At 50.1% G+C, this 13,113-nt stretch overlaps 1 protein-coding gene across 12 annotated transcripts in view; it reads right to left on the reverse strand.

The window, feature by feature from the left end:
- MYO9A (myosin IXA) overlaps positions 1-13,113 on the reverse strand; it is a 307,802-nt gene that overhangs the window by 39,590 nt on the left and 255,099 nt on the right. For 10 of the 12 annotated variants that reach the window (XM_075897522.1, XM_075897517.1, XM_075897519.1 and 7 more), the window contains 6 exons: positions 11,565-11,687; positions 10,077-10,226; positions 7,968-8,281; positions 5,390-7,099; positions 3,959-4,049; positions 3,257-3,472 (listed from right to left, as the gene is read on the reverse strand). In XM_075897522.1, coding sequence (XP_075753637.1) covers positions 3,257-3,472; positions 3,959-4,049; positions 5,390-7,099; positions 7,968-8,281; positions 10,077-10,226; positions 11,565-11,687 — 2,604 coding nt within the window. The remainder of the gene's footprint in view (positions 1-3,256; positions 3,473-3,958; positions 4,050-5,389; positions 7,100-7,967; positions 8,282-10,076; positions 10,227-11,564; positions 11,688-13,113) is intronic. The other 2 variants (XM_014575861.3, XM_075897525.1) reach the window with 2 other exon arrangements.

The following is a 13,113-nucleotide window of genomic DNA, read 5'->3' on the forward strand; positions in this document are numbered from 1 at the left end:
AAAGCGTTCGCGTTATCGGTGTCCCAATCTGTATTGCTTTCATGGATTTGGCAGCCACTGGCTTATGAACAGGCACACCCAAAGCTTTTACTAAAAACTGCCCGTTGGCAATTAGCAGCCATTGTGCACGTGCGATAAACTCATTTGCTTTTCTCATTAAAATAATCACCCCCGTCCAAAGGGAGACTGCTCAGCAGTCCTTCCTACCGTATTGAAATCTTAAGGCAAACAACTGTACACCCACATTCATGGACTCACGCGTTTGTACTGAAAGCAGCTCCCATCCGTACAGCTGTATTGTTGAGTTGCTTTATCACATGTAACAGCCTGTCAGGCACTGTAAGAGCTAAGCTATTAACATCGAAATGCTAATAAGCTGCTGGGAACTGCATTACTTCAGCAGTCCATCAATCCTGCTGTTCTAAACCAGCACTGAGACAAAGGCAAGGCGGTTCTGAAACAGCAGCCAAACGCTGTTGCTTCCAAAGCACGGGTCTCTGCAGTTCAGAAGGCAGAGAGAACCGCTGCATATGTTCACAAGACACACAGACATACAGCAGTGTTACGCACAACCGTGTCGATTCAGCATGTGCTAGAAAGCAGAGCCGGTCGTGCAAGGGACAGCTCCCAGACAGTACACTGTGTGCGCCCAACCACCGGTTAGAGCTCGTGATGGAGTAGTACAGAGGGTTAGAGAGATGCAGGAGGAGATGATATACGGTGTGCACTTATGAGACAGGCCTAGACTATCGGCATGCAAAGGCGGCTGTTAAACCCAGTGAGCAGAACCACAGGATTGTTTCCAGGAAGAGGTATGAAGTAAAACCTTCCAAGGAGAGTGTCCTTCCCACAACAGTGAGCCCAACACCGTTTTGCATCTCAGCAGAGGTTGCCAGTGAAAGATCTCTACTGCTAGAAGAACTAATGCTTTGTAACAGGGTAAATCTCCAGGAACACAGCATGCACTTAACTGGGGGTTCTGCTGACAGGCAGTGCAGAATCCTTTTAAACGGCTTATCTAAATAGCTTTTAAAAACCTCTCTAGAGGTCTGGTCTGTGTATAATCCACAGAGCACAGAAGCCAAGAGAACTGCAGCAAGGTGAACTTGGCGGAAAATATTTTGGAGTCTCTCAAACAGTTTCGAACAAGTCTATTCAATGTCAGTTGCTTTGCTCATTGTACTCAACCCTTCAGCCATTCCTAGTCTTATTTTCCACAGCACTAATGCTTTTCAAACAAGCCCAAAATGAGTGCACCTCCTCTGGGGGAGGGGGAATTTCTTCCAAACATTCACAGATGTTTTAAAATCCAGGTGTGCAAATATTACTCCTGCGCCTTTTATTTTAGAAGAGTGATTTTTTTTGTCATAATAGAAGCCTTCAGAATTTCAATGCTGGAGGTGGTTACACTCCAAACTGCAGACACTCGGTTCAAGGTGAAACCTAACTCTCGAGATTGGAGACAAAGTTTGTTTTTATTCCATTTCTTGAGAAAAAAAATCAGTTTGGCCATTTCTAAAAGTATTTGAATGTGATTTCCAGGCTCCCCGCACCGTGACGAAAGCAGCAAAGCGAGAGGAACTGAAAATCAACGCTCATCCAAGGAGCGGCATCAGGCCTATGGAGCAATGTTACCCACAGATTGTAAAGGCTCTAGACCTAAGCCTGGAAACCGTGGACTCTTTAACAAGACAAGAGTCAACTGGATCAATGATTTGCTCCCTTCCCCTCCCCAAAGAAAATTGACTCGAGGGGTTTTTTATAGTTACTGTTAAAAACAAAAGAAAAGCTTCAGGCAGTTTTGCAGGAAGCTCCAGGAAAAGCCAGGGATGGCGAGAAAAGCAGCTCTACTGCATCTACTGTGAATGTGGCAGTGGCAGGAAGTTCACACCAGCTCCGGACGGACGTGCCTACCTCCACTCTGGACTTCGCAGCTTTGGCCAGTTTTCTGCCACAACTTGCACATAAATTAAAAGCATGCATGTGTGCGTGTAAAAGACAGAGGTGGCCTAACCGTATGAATGAATAGGAAACACGAGACACTTTCTGTGCAGCTATCTGCATTCACACATGTGGTCTAAGTCCCATTTTCTTTTATCTTAGAAGAAAAAAGCCCCTGATGCTAGAAACCAGTTTCTTTGAAGTTATAGGCCTCAAATAATAAGAGAAGCACTATTTTAAAAGAGAAATAAATGGACAGAAAATGTGAGGAGAGAGGAGTTATCAAAACTAATTGGAAAAATGTAAGACTCGGGCAGGATTTTATTGTTCATCAAAGAATTGTTTGGATGTATGAGGGACAATTTGATTATCTCTTTTCTAATCACCCAGACAATGAATCTGGCCAGAGAAGAGGGACTCAGATTAGGCAGGCTGTGGCTATTATTGTAAACTACAGATTGAACCTCTCTAGTCCGTCACCCTCAGGACCTGACCCGTTCCAAACCAGAGAATTTACCAAACCACGGGAGGTCAATATTGTCTAGCAGCATTACCAAGACTTCCCCTGAGTACTAGGCTGAGAGAAGATATTTGGGGCAAATTAGAGCTAAAAAACAGCACAGCACACAGAGCTAGGACTGAGGGCTGTAAACAAACTTTGTGGGACCACGAGAAACTTGGCCACACCCATGAAAAGTGTCAAGTATCAGAGGGGTAACCGTGTTAGTCTGAACCTGCAGAAGCGGCGAGGAGTCCTATGGCACCTTATAGACTAACTGAAGTGTTGGAGCATAAGCCTTCATGGGCAAAGACCCACTTCGTCAGATGTGAGTGGACATCCAGCTAATTAAAATCATTCTGGACGACAGATGCTTCTGGCCCAGAGAGTTCTGGACTAGAGAGGTTCAACCGGCAGTAGAATGTGATAATCATTCCTTATAATCCTCCAGAGAAACTACATAAGTCTCACAAGCTCTCCCTAAGCCCCAGTCTTTTTCATGATTGCTGGCAGAATGGTCCTTACCATGGGAACTAGGTACATATCGTAGCTCTCTGGCTTGATGGACAGCTAGAAGCACTACTTTTAACAGGTGACTGCCAATCCATCCAAAACCGCAGGTTTGACACAAACTCAATAGCGCTCCCCCAATCTGTTAAGGTTGCTTCTGCTGTGTTCTCTGAGTTTACCCATCTACAGCATCATCATCAGTGGGAGAAGCAGGAGTGTAGGGTGTCAGTAGAGCTAAGGGTTAGCAAAGAAATGCACCCGCACAGCGCCTTGCTCCCTTCATTTTCCCGCATGTCGGAAAATTACCATTTCGGAGTCACTGTGACAGGCCTGCCCAAGTCTGGCTGTAGGCCCTGGCTCAAGGTGTGGCGGTTGGTCAGGGGAGAGAAGGAACTCAAAATTGTCATCGTAATCATCTTCCTCCGTATCCCCCTCCCCATCAGCAAAAGTACCTCTAGTCAAGAAATCGGAGCGCGTCCGCGCCATGCGGGCTTTCTTTTTATGGGCCGGTCTGGCAACCTGCTTGACCAAATGATAAAACAGATAACAAAAATGTTTTAAAAGAAAAGGTGATTCTGCTGAGGTTTGACATCACATGGTAGGCCACGTACGGCCTTAAGAATTGCACGAGCAACATGATAATCCACACACAACACACAAGTATTATCGGCAGTGCAGAGGGTTGGGGAAAACAAAAAGACAGCACTGGGAAAATGGATCGCTGTGGAATGCTACCAAAACAAGACAATACTGTACGCTACAGTGTTTCCCACTGGGGCATTCACGGCAGCAAAGGGCTTGCAATTCTGCACTGCTGTTCCCGTGTTAACTGGGGGTTCCCCGAAAAGAAGGTTTAAAGTTCCCACACCATTTGTAAGCTCCCTTCCTTCTCTCAGACTCTTAATTTAACTGCATCCTCCTTCCTGTTTTCTCTTCGAACACTTGTGGGGGAACTGGCCGAGTAAGTTTTGTTCAATTACAAGATGAAATAAGGCGGCTGTGACTTACCCCCACTCTGCCTGGCCCATGGAATCTGAGTGACTTTCTAGGTAGTTCATCTTTGGAAAGGATCTGATGATTTGAAGATTCCTTGTTGAAACTCAACAAAAACAACAACAAAAAGACATTCAAATTCCTCGTCCAATTCACCCAGAACATCAATCCAGATTCCAGAAACATTCAAATACATATAGTTCAGGGGACCCCGAATACGTTGCAATTGCATTTCATGTGCTTTAAGGGATGTCGGTTTTAGTTATCAAAATACACTCAACACCATGCGATACTCTAGTGGGGATAAAAGCCACGCGTGAACGCAACTTCTGTCCTCCAAGCCATTGCACACTTGCCAATAGCTGTTCTGCAGGTTCTCTTTGGGGTGCGGTGTGGGGAAGTAACAGCTTCTTTGCCGGCCCTGCAGAAGAGCTCTGTGCGGCAGGAAAGCTGGTCTCTCATTAACGGAAGTTGGTCCTGTGAAAGACTTTATCTCGCCACCCGGTGTCTCTAATTTCCTGGGACCAAGATGGCAACAACTATGCTGCACACCAGATCTGCCCCGGCATTTATTCCCTGCCCCGACAGTGCACGGTTGTTCCCTAGTGACTATTCACTATTATTTGGTCCACGGTAATTTTAAATGCGTGTAGTGTTGAAGATTCTACCACTTCCCCTGGGAATCTATTCACCAGAGAATAATTCTAATTAACTTTTTCAGATGCTCCTCTTACATTCCCCTTCCTTAAGCCCAAACCACCTCTCCTACTCCCACCACTTTGGGTTGCCCGAGTTTCTCTCCTCTCCTGCTAGTGACGCCGTTTAGACGTGTGCTGTGGGTGGTTACCATGGGTCTCCGAGGCTGCTTGCAGCCACCTGACGCGTTGTGGTGTGCACTGCGCGAAATTCCTTTCAAGTTTCCTTTTACGTCAATACCTCCAAGTTTCCTCATTACGGATACTCTTCTCTGACCCCTCCCCATTTCATCAGCACCCGGGCCGGCCAATGGTGAGGGGAAGAGCGACAAGGGTCTACTGCCCTGGGCCTATTCTAAGGGGGCCAGGAGCTCCTGCCCGCCCCTGTGGCAGAGGCAGCGGCCAGAGGCCTGGGCCTTGCTGCTGGAGTGCCACGTGACGCACGCCAGGTGGCTCTACGAGTTGGGGGGGAGGGGCAGTGTGATGTGCTCTGGGAGGTGCTGAGGGCTGGCTGCACCCCGTCTTGCCCCTTCCTTCTGGAGCACGGAGCCGCCCTCCCCCCATTTTTCCCAGGGGCCCATCCTGACTGTCAGCTGCCCTGTCAGCATCTTTCTGGCAGGGAGCTGCCCAAAACTGAGCATGTGGCTCTTGGTTTCATTGCAAGCCTGTAGAAATCAATCCCTATCGTCAGAAAGGTCACGCCACCTCTCCCCTCCGACGGCACAAAGAAGCAAGCAGACGCGCTACTCACAGGAGGCCGAAATGGCTGTCTTTGGGTGTGAAGAAAATCGCCCGCGACTCGCTAGAAGAGCCACCAGTGCTCTGGCTGGGGATTCGGGGCTGCCTGAGGCGCTCTGTCCTTGCAGCATGGCTCCCAGAGAAGTCCCCAGCCTCCACAGGAAGTTGGGAATTCCACCGGTCGGTCCTGGCTGATTCCTGTGTCATTCCGGGCTGACTTTCTTTGCGCTCCAGGAACATGCTGACCGGCCTGTCCTTTTGTGCAGTGTGGGCTGGGGGGCTCCCTTTCTTTGCGACAGTGAGCCCCTTAATAGCCACTGAAGAGGTTGCTGTTGAATTCACAGTCTCAGAATTGTCCCCTTTGCTCTGGGGGTTCAGGAGGAGAGACTGAGGCCTGTTGTCTGTTTTCTTTGGCGGTCTGAGAGACACGCCTTGCAAAGGTTCCTTGACTCTGCTCTGCTCAGTCCTTTGCAAGGCCTCTCCCCTCCCTTGTCTCTCTAACTGCTCAAAAGCTTTGCGCTGCTTCTCCAGAATTTCCTTCTGCTGGCGGATCTGCTCCATCATCTCCCTCTCGTTCTGCAGCTGCTGCTGCTTTTGCCGCTCCTCCTTCTCCACGTTCAGCTTCTCCAGTCTCCTGATCACAGAGTCTGAAGTGTGTGTATCTGGTGCAAGAGCGGCTATGCTTTCCCCTTGCTTCACAGGCTTTTCTCCTCTCTCTTTGTCCAAGGGTTTGGCCTGGTCCTGTCTGCCTGGCTCTGGATCCTTCGGAGCCTCAGGAACCGCCATTGGCTGTTCTTCCTTTTCCATTAGTTTGTTCTTCAAGTTATTCTCCACCAGTGACTGATTTGCTTTCCGGGTGTCCTGGGGCGGAATGTAGAAAGTAGGCAGATGGCTGGAAATGAAGGTCTCTCTTGGATGCATCTTGTAGATAATGTTCTGGGGATCACAGACCACCCGCTCCTTTGTGGCGGGACTCTCGGGTAACTCAGAACTCGACGGTGTCCTTTTTCTGTTAGCCACATTGCTGTTCACATCTGCTGAGAAGAAGGTTGCGTCCTGCAACTCAAGCTCAGGACTGTGAGGTAAATGATCCTGGGCCTCCGTGGAGACAGACTGCACGTCTTGCTCTTCTGAAACTAGAGAATCGAGTTTACTCTTCTGAGACTCCTCACAGCTTAACATTTCTAAGCTCCCCTGAGAGCTTTCACTCTCTGGAGTTCCCTGCGGAGAATGAAGGACCTCTGACACAAGCTCTGTGGACCATCGACGCTCCTCTGAGGGAGACGCCCCTCCAGTAGACCGGACCTTAAGCAATTCCAAGCTAAATATCGCCTGTTCCAATTCCCGCATTCTCCGGCTTTCTCTTTTTGCACGGACCACCTTTTTCTGGTTGAGATCCTCCAGCGATTTGGGCCTCTCCCTCACGACGACTTCCTCTTCAGTGTCCATGCCGCTTTGGCTGCTGGCCCTCTCGTGTCTTTTACACGGTAAGTCTCCAGAGCTGTCTGCTAGGTCAGCATGATTCACCCGACTAGTGTCTATTACGGATTTCTGTTCCTCGACAGCCCTCACCCGCTCTTCAAAGGAGCCATCCTCCCACTTCGATGGATCTGAGCCCCGAATTTTCACAGCATCATCTCTCTCCAGCCCACCCTCTTTTCTGATGGATAGGCCATTCGCCAGTTGTCGCTCCCTCAATCTCTGCTCTTTCAAAGCTGTGCACCTACAAGAACGGAGAAAAGCACAGACTTTTAGAGCGTTTTCACTTCCACTGCTTAGATGCACTGGACTGATTCTGAAGAGATGCTTCAAAGAAAGTGCCTGTGTTTGGTTCTGATATATTAGCTAGACACATATTTTAAAAGCAAACGTGAAACCGCACATGGGCATCCTAGTTACTGGGAACTTTCAATTTTCACCTGCTTCTTCCTTTCCCCACTTGTGAAGGATGCTGGTGCCTCTTAGGGTGTGTCTACACAGCAAAGTTATTTTAGAATAGCGGCTGTTATTCCAAAATAACTATGCGAGCGTCTACACAGCAATTCTGTTATTTCAAAATTATTGCAAAATAACTGACAGCCTATTCTGACTTCTGTAAACCTCTTTCTGCGAAGAACAACACCTATTCCAAAACAGCGATTTCGAAATAAGGCGTGTGTAGACGCTCCACTTCTGCTATTTCAAATTGCCCTTCTCCAGGGCCATTCTAAGTTCTTCCTTCTGGGGCCCTAAATTTAGAGAGCACGTCTGCATTAGGGGAGCCTGCCTTGGGCTCATTTTGAGGTTCCCTGCAGTGTAGACATGCTATTTTGAAATAAGCTATTTTGGAATAACTATTCCGGAATTGCTTATTCCGAAATAGCAGTGCAGCGGAGACGGGCCCTTAGTGAGAACGGGCTAGGGTGGCTCTAAACTCTCTCATGTTTTGCTTTTGCTTTTCCTTTGTAAATTAAGGCATCGAGGGCAGGACAGTTCAAATGCAGCACCTGGTGTCCGGGCTGGGCTACAATCAGGCAGTGAGTGACACGCCCAGTGTATCTATCTGGCTCGTTTACAGTTCACCACTTGAACGGGGTGAAGCCTCCCATTACCTTTGGCGGGCGAGGTACCCTCGGCATGCCGCTTGCAATAGGATGACTTGGTTCCTCTTGGCCCTGTAGCGTCTCTTTGCGCAGTGGCCTCGCCAGCCCGCCTGTATGCACAGGGCGGCGGTGTGCCTACGCCGGGAACAGTCCCGCCAAGAGTTCTGGATGATGAAGGCTGCAACCCGCATCTGCAGGAATCGTCGCCTCGCTACGAACCCTCGCCAGCAGGCCTGGAGGACGAGCGCCGCGTTGCTGAGGAGGAGAGGATCGACCAGGGACTCTTCGGCGCGCTTTCTACTCTGGTAACTACGCCAGGACCGCTGCAGAAAGAACAGAGAGCACTCGGTCCCAGACCCATGAAATTCACCCATTCTCCGAATAAACACGCCGAGCATTCAGGCTGCACGGCCTACCCTTAAGGAAGGGTGGGACGCCTTGGGGCTCTGACAGGGTTCCTGCAAGGGAGGGGATAAAAACTGGGGCCAGAACAGATACCTTGGATCTGTGAAAGGGGGCACCGTGAGCTTTGCCAAGGGCACCAGGTCAGACCACTAGCGGAAGGGAACGTTTTCTGGACTCTAATGGCCACTTGGAAAGCAAACAAGGCCTCAGTTTCAGAGTGTATTGGAAAGGCAGATCAAAGGTCAACAGCTTGCTGTGCCTAACCGGGAAGGATGAAAGACTAGGAAGATCCTGCCAAGATGTGACCCTGTGTTTCCAGGGAGTCCCAGGCAGGTTTTGCAAACCAGATATTTCTCTAATCCAGTCCTGCAAACCTGTTCGCTTCTTCAGATGAAGTCACTACTGAATACAGTCCAGAGCTCCCACTCATCTCTGCTCAGAACACAAGCTACCCCACTTCCTGAGCGTGCATGCGCACACAAACACACAGAGTGTGATGCCTCCTTGATACACAGATGGATCAGTTATACTGCAGCAGCACCCAGGAAACGGGCTCCACCGAGCGGAGCTCTGTACACAGCTAGAACAGAGACGGTCTCTGCCCACACGAGCTTACAGCAACTCAGCAGCGAGCCCCCCGGCAGCTCCGGCACAGACGCAAGGCGCACAGGCTTGCACAGCAGCGTTGCTCTGGCATGGACGCCGGGATCTTCCCAGAGCTCTGTTACTTCTACGGCTTCAGGAGGTGAAGGCGAGACTGTGCCCCACCCCCCAGCCCTGCAACTGGGGCTGGCTGGAACCAGGACCTGGCAGCCTCAGCCCCACAGCTTATGCCGGGGCTGCAGAAAAGGCCACAGTGTCCCAGGCTTGGCAGGGGCTGCATGCTCCAGCTCCACAGTTTCCGCCTGGGACTGCAGCTGGGGCCTTGTGCCTCAGCCCCAGGCATCCTGGGTTTGGTGGGGGCTGCAGCCGGGGCTGCGTGGCTTGGCCTGGCACCTGTGGCAGGGCCTGTGCTCCGTCCTCACGGCTTCCCATTACCTAGCCCTGCCCCCCCGCCCCTCCCTGTTGTTTCTAGTGAAGTCACAGACAAGTAATGGGCGCCAGGGGTTTGGGGTTATTGCTGGCGATCAGACCATGATTTACACGAAAAGCCAGCGATGAAATCTCAGCCTTCGTTACCACCAGTGCCACGCGCAGTGCTCACGTGCAGGCATTGTGCCACAGGCGTGTTTTACGGCCAAGTGGCAAGGACGATGTTTCAGCTGGGAGGAGTTTTGCGGGGAGCAACTTTCACGGCTGCGGAGCCATGGGAGAAAGCCTGGCGGTGCTGGCTAGCGGTCTGGCCATCAAGAGCAGTGACACTGGTGGAGTCCGTGTCCCCGGCAGGTAAGAGGCGCTAGGCGAGACAGGGACAGGCCAGAAGGGGCCTGAAAAGCGACGACAAACAGGCTCTGCTTGATGCACTAACCTAAAGCGGAGCCGGGGAAGTGGGCAAGGGAGGAGCCCGGAAGAGGATTCTTGCAGCAGTGCTTTCAATGGATGGAAGGATTCCAGCGCCACAAGCTTTTCCGTCCTAACCTGCCCTTCCCGGCCGTGGAGTCCACTATCACCACGCCTGGCAGGGGGAGTCTAAGCTGGACTGTAAGCGCCTCAGGGCCGGGCCCTGGCCCTTGGTGGCTGCGATGCGCCGTACACAGCAGGAGTGTCGCCTACCTGTATGATCACGGCCGCCTGCCGCAAGCTCAGGAAGTGTCTTCTCGCCAGGATGGCGCGGAACCAGCGCTGCAGCAGAGTAATCCTCCGGAGCACCTCCTGGTGCAGCAAGTCCTGCAGAAGCTGGCGCTCCTGCTCCTTCAGGAAAACCTAGCAGGCAGCACATGAGGAGTGAGGCCAGTGCATGCCATGCTGCTCCGCACAGGGGGAGGGGTTAATGCCACAGACAGCTGGGCCTGGAAGGCTCTCCCGGAAAGCACTTCATAAGAACATAACATAAGAACGGCCGTACTGGGTCAGACCAAAGGTCCATCTAGCCCGGTACCCTGTCTGCCGACAGTGGCCATCACCAAGTGCCCCTGAGAGGGTGGACCAAAGACAATGATCAAGCAATTTGTTTCCTGCCATCCTTCTCCAGCCTCTCACAAACAGAGGCCAGGGACACTAATTCTATCCCCTGGCTAATAGCCTTTTATGGACCTAACCGCCATGAAATTATCTAGCTTCTCTTTAAACTCTGTTATAGTCCTAGCCTTCACAGCCTCCTCTGGCAAGGAGTTCCACAGGTTGACTACACGCTGTGTGAAGAAGAACTTTCTTTTATTAGTTTTAAACCTGCTCCCCATTAATTTCATTTGGTGTCCTCTAGTTCTTCTATTTAGGGAACTAATAAATAACTTTTCTTTATTCACCCTCTCCACACCACTCATGATTTTATAGACCTCTATCATATCCCCCCCCCTCAGTCTCCTCTTTTCTAAACTGACAATTATCAAGGAAGACACTTCACAGTTGGCTTCCCTTTGGGAGACCCGGAAAAGGTATCTGAAGGGCTACTACAGCATGTGGCTGTGAATCACATAGCAAGATCCAGCGCCCAATACATCAAATCCCTTCACAGAGTGAGGAGATGACAACTGGCATTATGGTACATTAGCGGCAAGGAGGGTGGGGTAATCTCTTTTGTCGGACCGACTTCTACTGGGGAGAGAGAAACTCAGGAGCTACCCAGAGCCAAACCACCAGAAGGAGAGCTCTGTGGAAACGCAAAAGCTTGCCTCTCGCCCCAACAGAAGTTTGCCCAGTAAAAGATACTCCCTCCCCCAGCAGGTCTCTCTAGTATTCTGGGATTAACACAGCTACAACATTGCATCTAAGAGGAAGTTAGGTGACTAAGCGCAGAGCGGCGCCTGGCGGATGACTGGTTTTAAATAGCATGCTCAGATCACTCGGCTTCCCAGAAAGCAAAACTCTTAGTCGTCTGTGTTGTGTGACACAACGAACCACCTTCTGGGCCGTCTCCTTTTGGACAACGGACAATTTATGAAAACCAAGCTGCCACCTACAAGCAGATATTATGGTCAGTGCAGACTCTGAGCTATGGGTAAATATTTACAGTGCTTGGCCCTGCCGTGCAGGCAGGGGACTGGACTTGATGTCCCCTCAAGGTCCCTTCCAGTCCTAGTGTTCTAGGATACTAGGACTCACCATTGTTCTCCCAACTTGATAATTGTCCGGGCTGAGCTTTATTTTCCTGAAGAAATCATGGATGTTGAGCTGCGATGGGCTGATTCCTCGTGGCAGAAGAACATGGAAATGATCCACAAAGTCCTGTAAAATTAGAAGCCACGTGAGTTAAATTCTCAGGGCACTGCTATGTCACTGCTATGTCATGGGTATACAGCTATACAGTTATGCAGAGTCTGAGAAATCTGCAGATATCCGCGTTATATCCACAGGTACCCGCATCTGCACATGTCAATGTGGATATTCGTGGCTCCTATTTGCAGATACAAATGCACAAGGCTCTAGGTGTTTGATAGTCAATTGAGGTATGTGCTAGTAAACCAGCAGAAACAATAACTGATTTTCAAAACATGCAGAATTCAAAGATCCCTTCATCTTTATAGAGTCACAGATTCCAAGGTCAGAAGGACCCACTGGGATCATCCAGTCTGCCCTCCTGCATAACACAAGCCATAGAAGTTCCCCACAGTCATTTCTAGAGCAGATTTTTTTTTTTTAAAACCATCCAATCTTGATTTAAAACGGCCAGCGATGGAGACCCTACCGCGGCCCTGGTGAAGTGACAGTATTGTTGGCCCTGAGAGCTGTCTGGAAGACAAATCTAGGAGGCAGGCCTAGGATGGTTCAGTGCCTGTCCTATGCAAGGAGACACTGCAGCGACTGTGGGAAAATGCGCAGTGACTCCTGAGATCCAGCTGCAGGAGGGATTCACCAGAACCCGCAGAGCATCTCAGAACACACAGAGCTGCACAACAGTTTCCATGTTGCTGATTCACACATCAGACATGCCAGAGTCCCGGAGTCCCAGAGTCCCCCCCAAAGGAAGAGGGGTTTCAGGTTCCCTACAAAGGAACCGACAAGCCTGACTTCTAACAGTCGTTTTAACAGACGTGACAATAAAACAGCCGTCATTCACTCCTCTTCCAAAAGGAAACCAAGTAGGTGAGAGCTGTTGATGAAAGAACACCCCAACACAACACAAAAAGAACAGAACATGGACAAAGAAATATTGCCCTTGAATAAGCAAGTCTGTGACCCAAGGCAGCTCCCTGGTGCTGGGAGGGTGGGGTACCACTGCACAATGTCTATATGCCTCCGGAACTTGCAGAATACGGCAGGAAATGCTAGCGCCTGAGTAAGGCTGAAAAATCAGGTGAGTGGCTGAAAAGTCAGCTTTACTGAAAGGGAAAAAACCAGAAACAAGTAAGAGGAGGCTGCCCGTATGAACTGATTTCTAAACTCAAGAGCTTGGCTCACATTTATCAGGCAAAAAACCCTCCCTGCCGAGATCTCCGTAATAAACAAAATTAAGAAAAAGCGATTGAAAAAAGATTCGCTGAATAGAAAATCAACCCAGAACTATTCCTCTCTGTTGATATGAATGGTGGAACCACCAGCCCTCGAGGTGTTTCAGTCCCAGCCTGACACAGCCCTGGCTGGGATGATGGAGTTGGGATTGGTCCTGCCTTGGGCAGGGGGCTGGTCTTGATGCCTCCTGAGATCTCTGCCA

Source organism: Pelodiscus sinensis, chromosome 14 (genome assembly GCF_049634645.1).
Source record: "Pelodiscus sinensis isolate JC-2024 chromosome 14, ASM4963464v1, whole genome shotgun sequence".
Classification (NCBI taxonomy): domain Eukaryota; kingdom Metazoa; phylum Chordata; order Testudines; family Trionychidae; genus Pelodiscus; species Pelodiscus sinensis.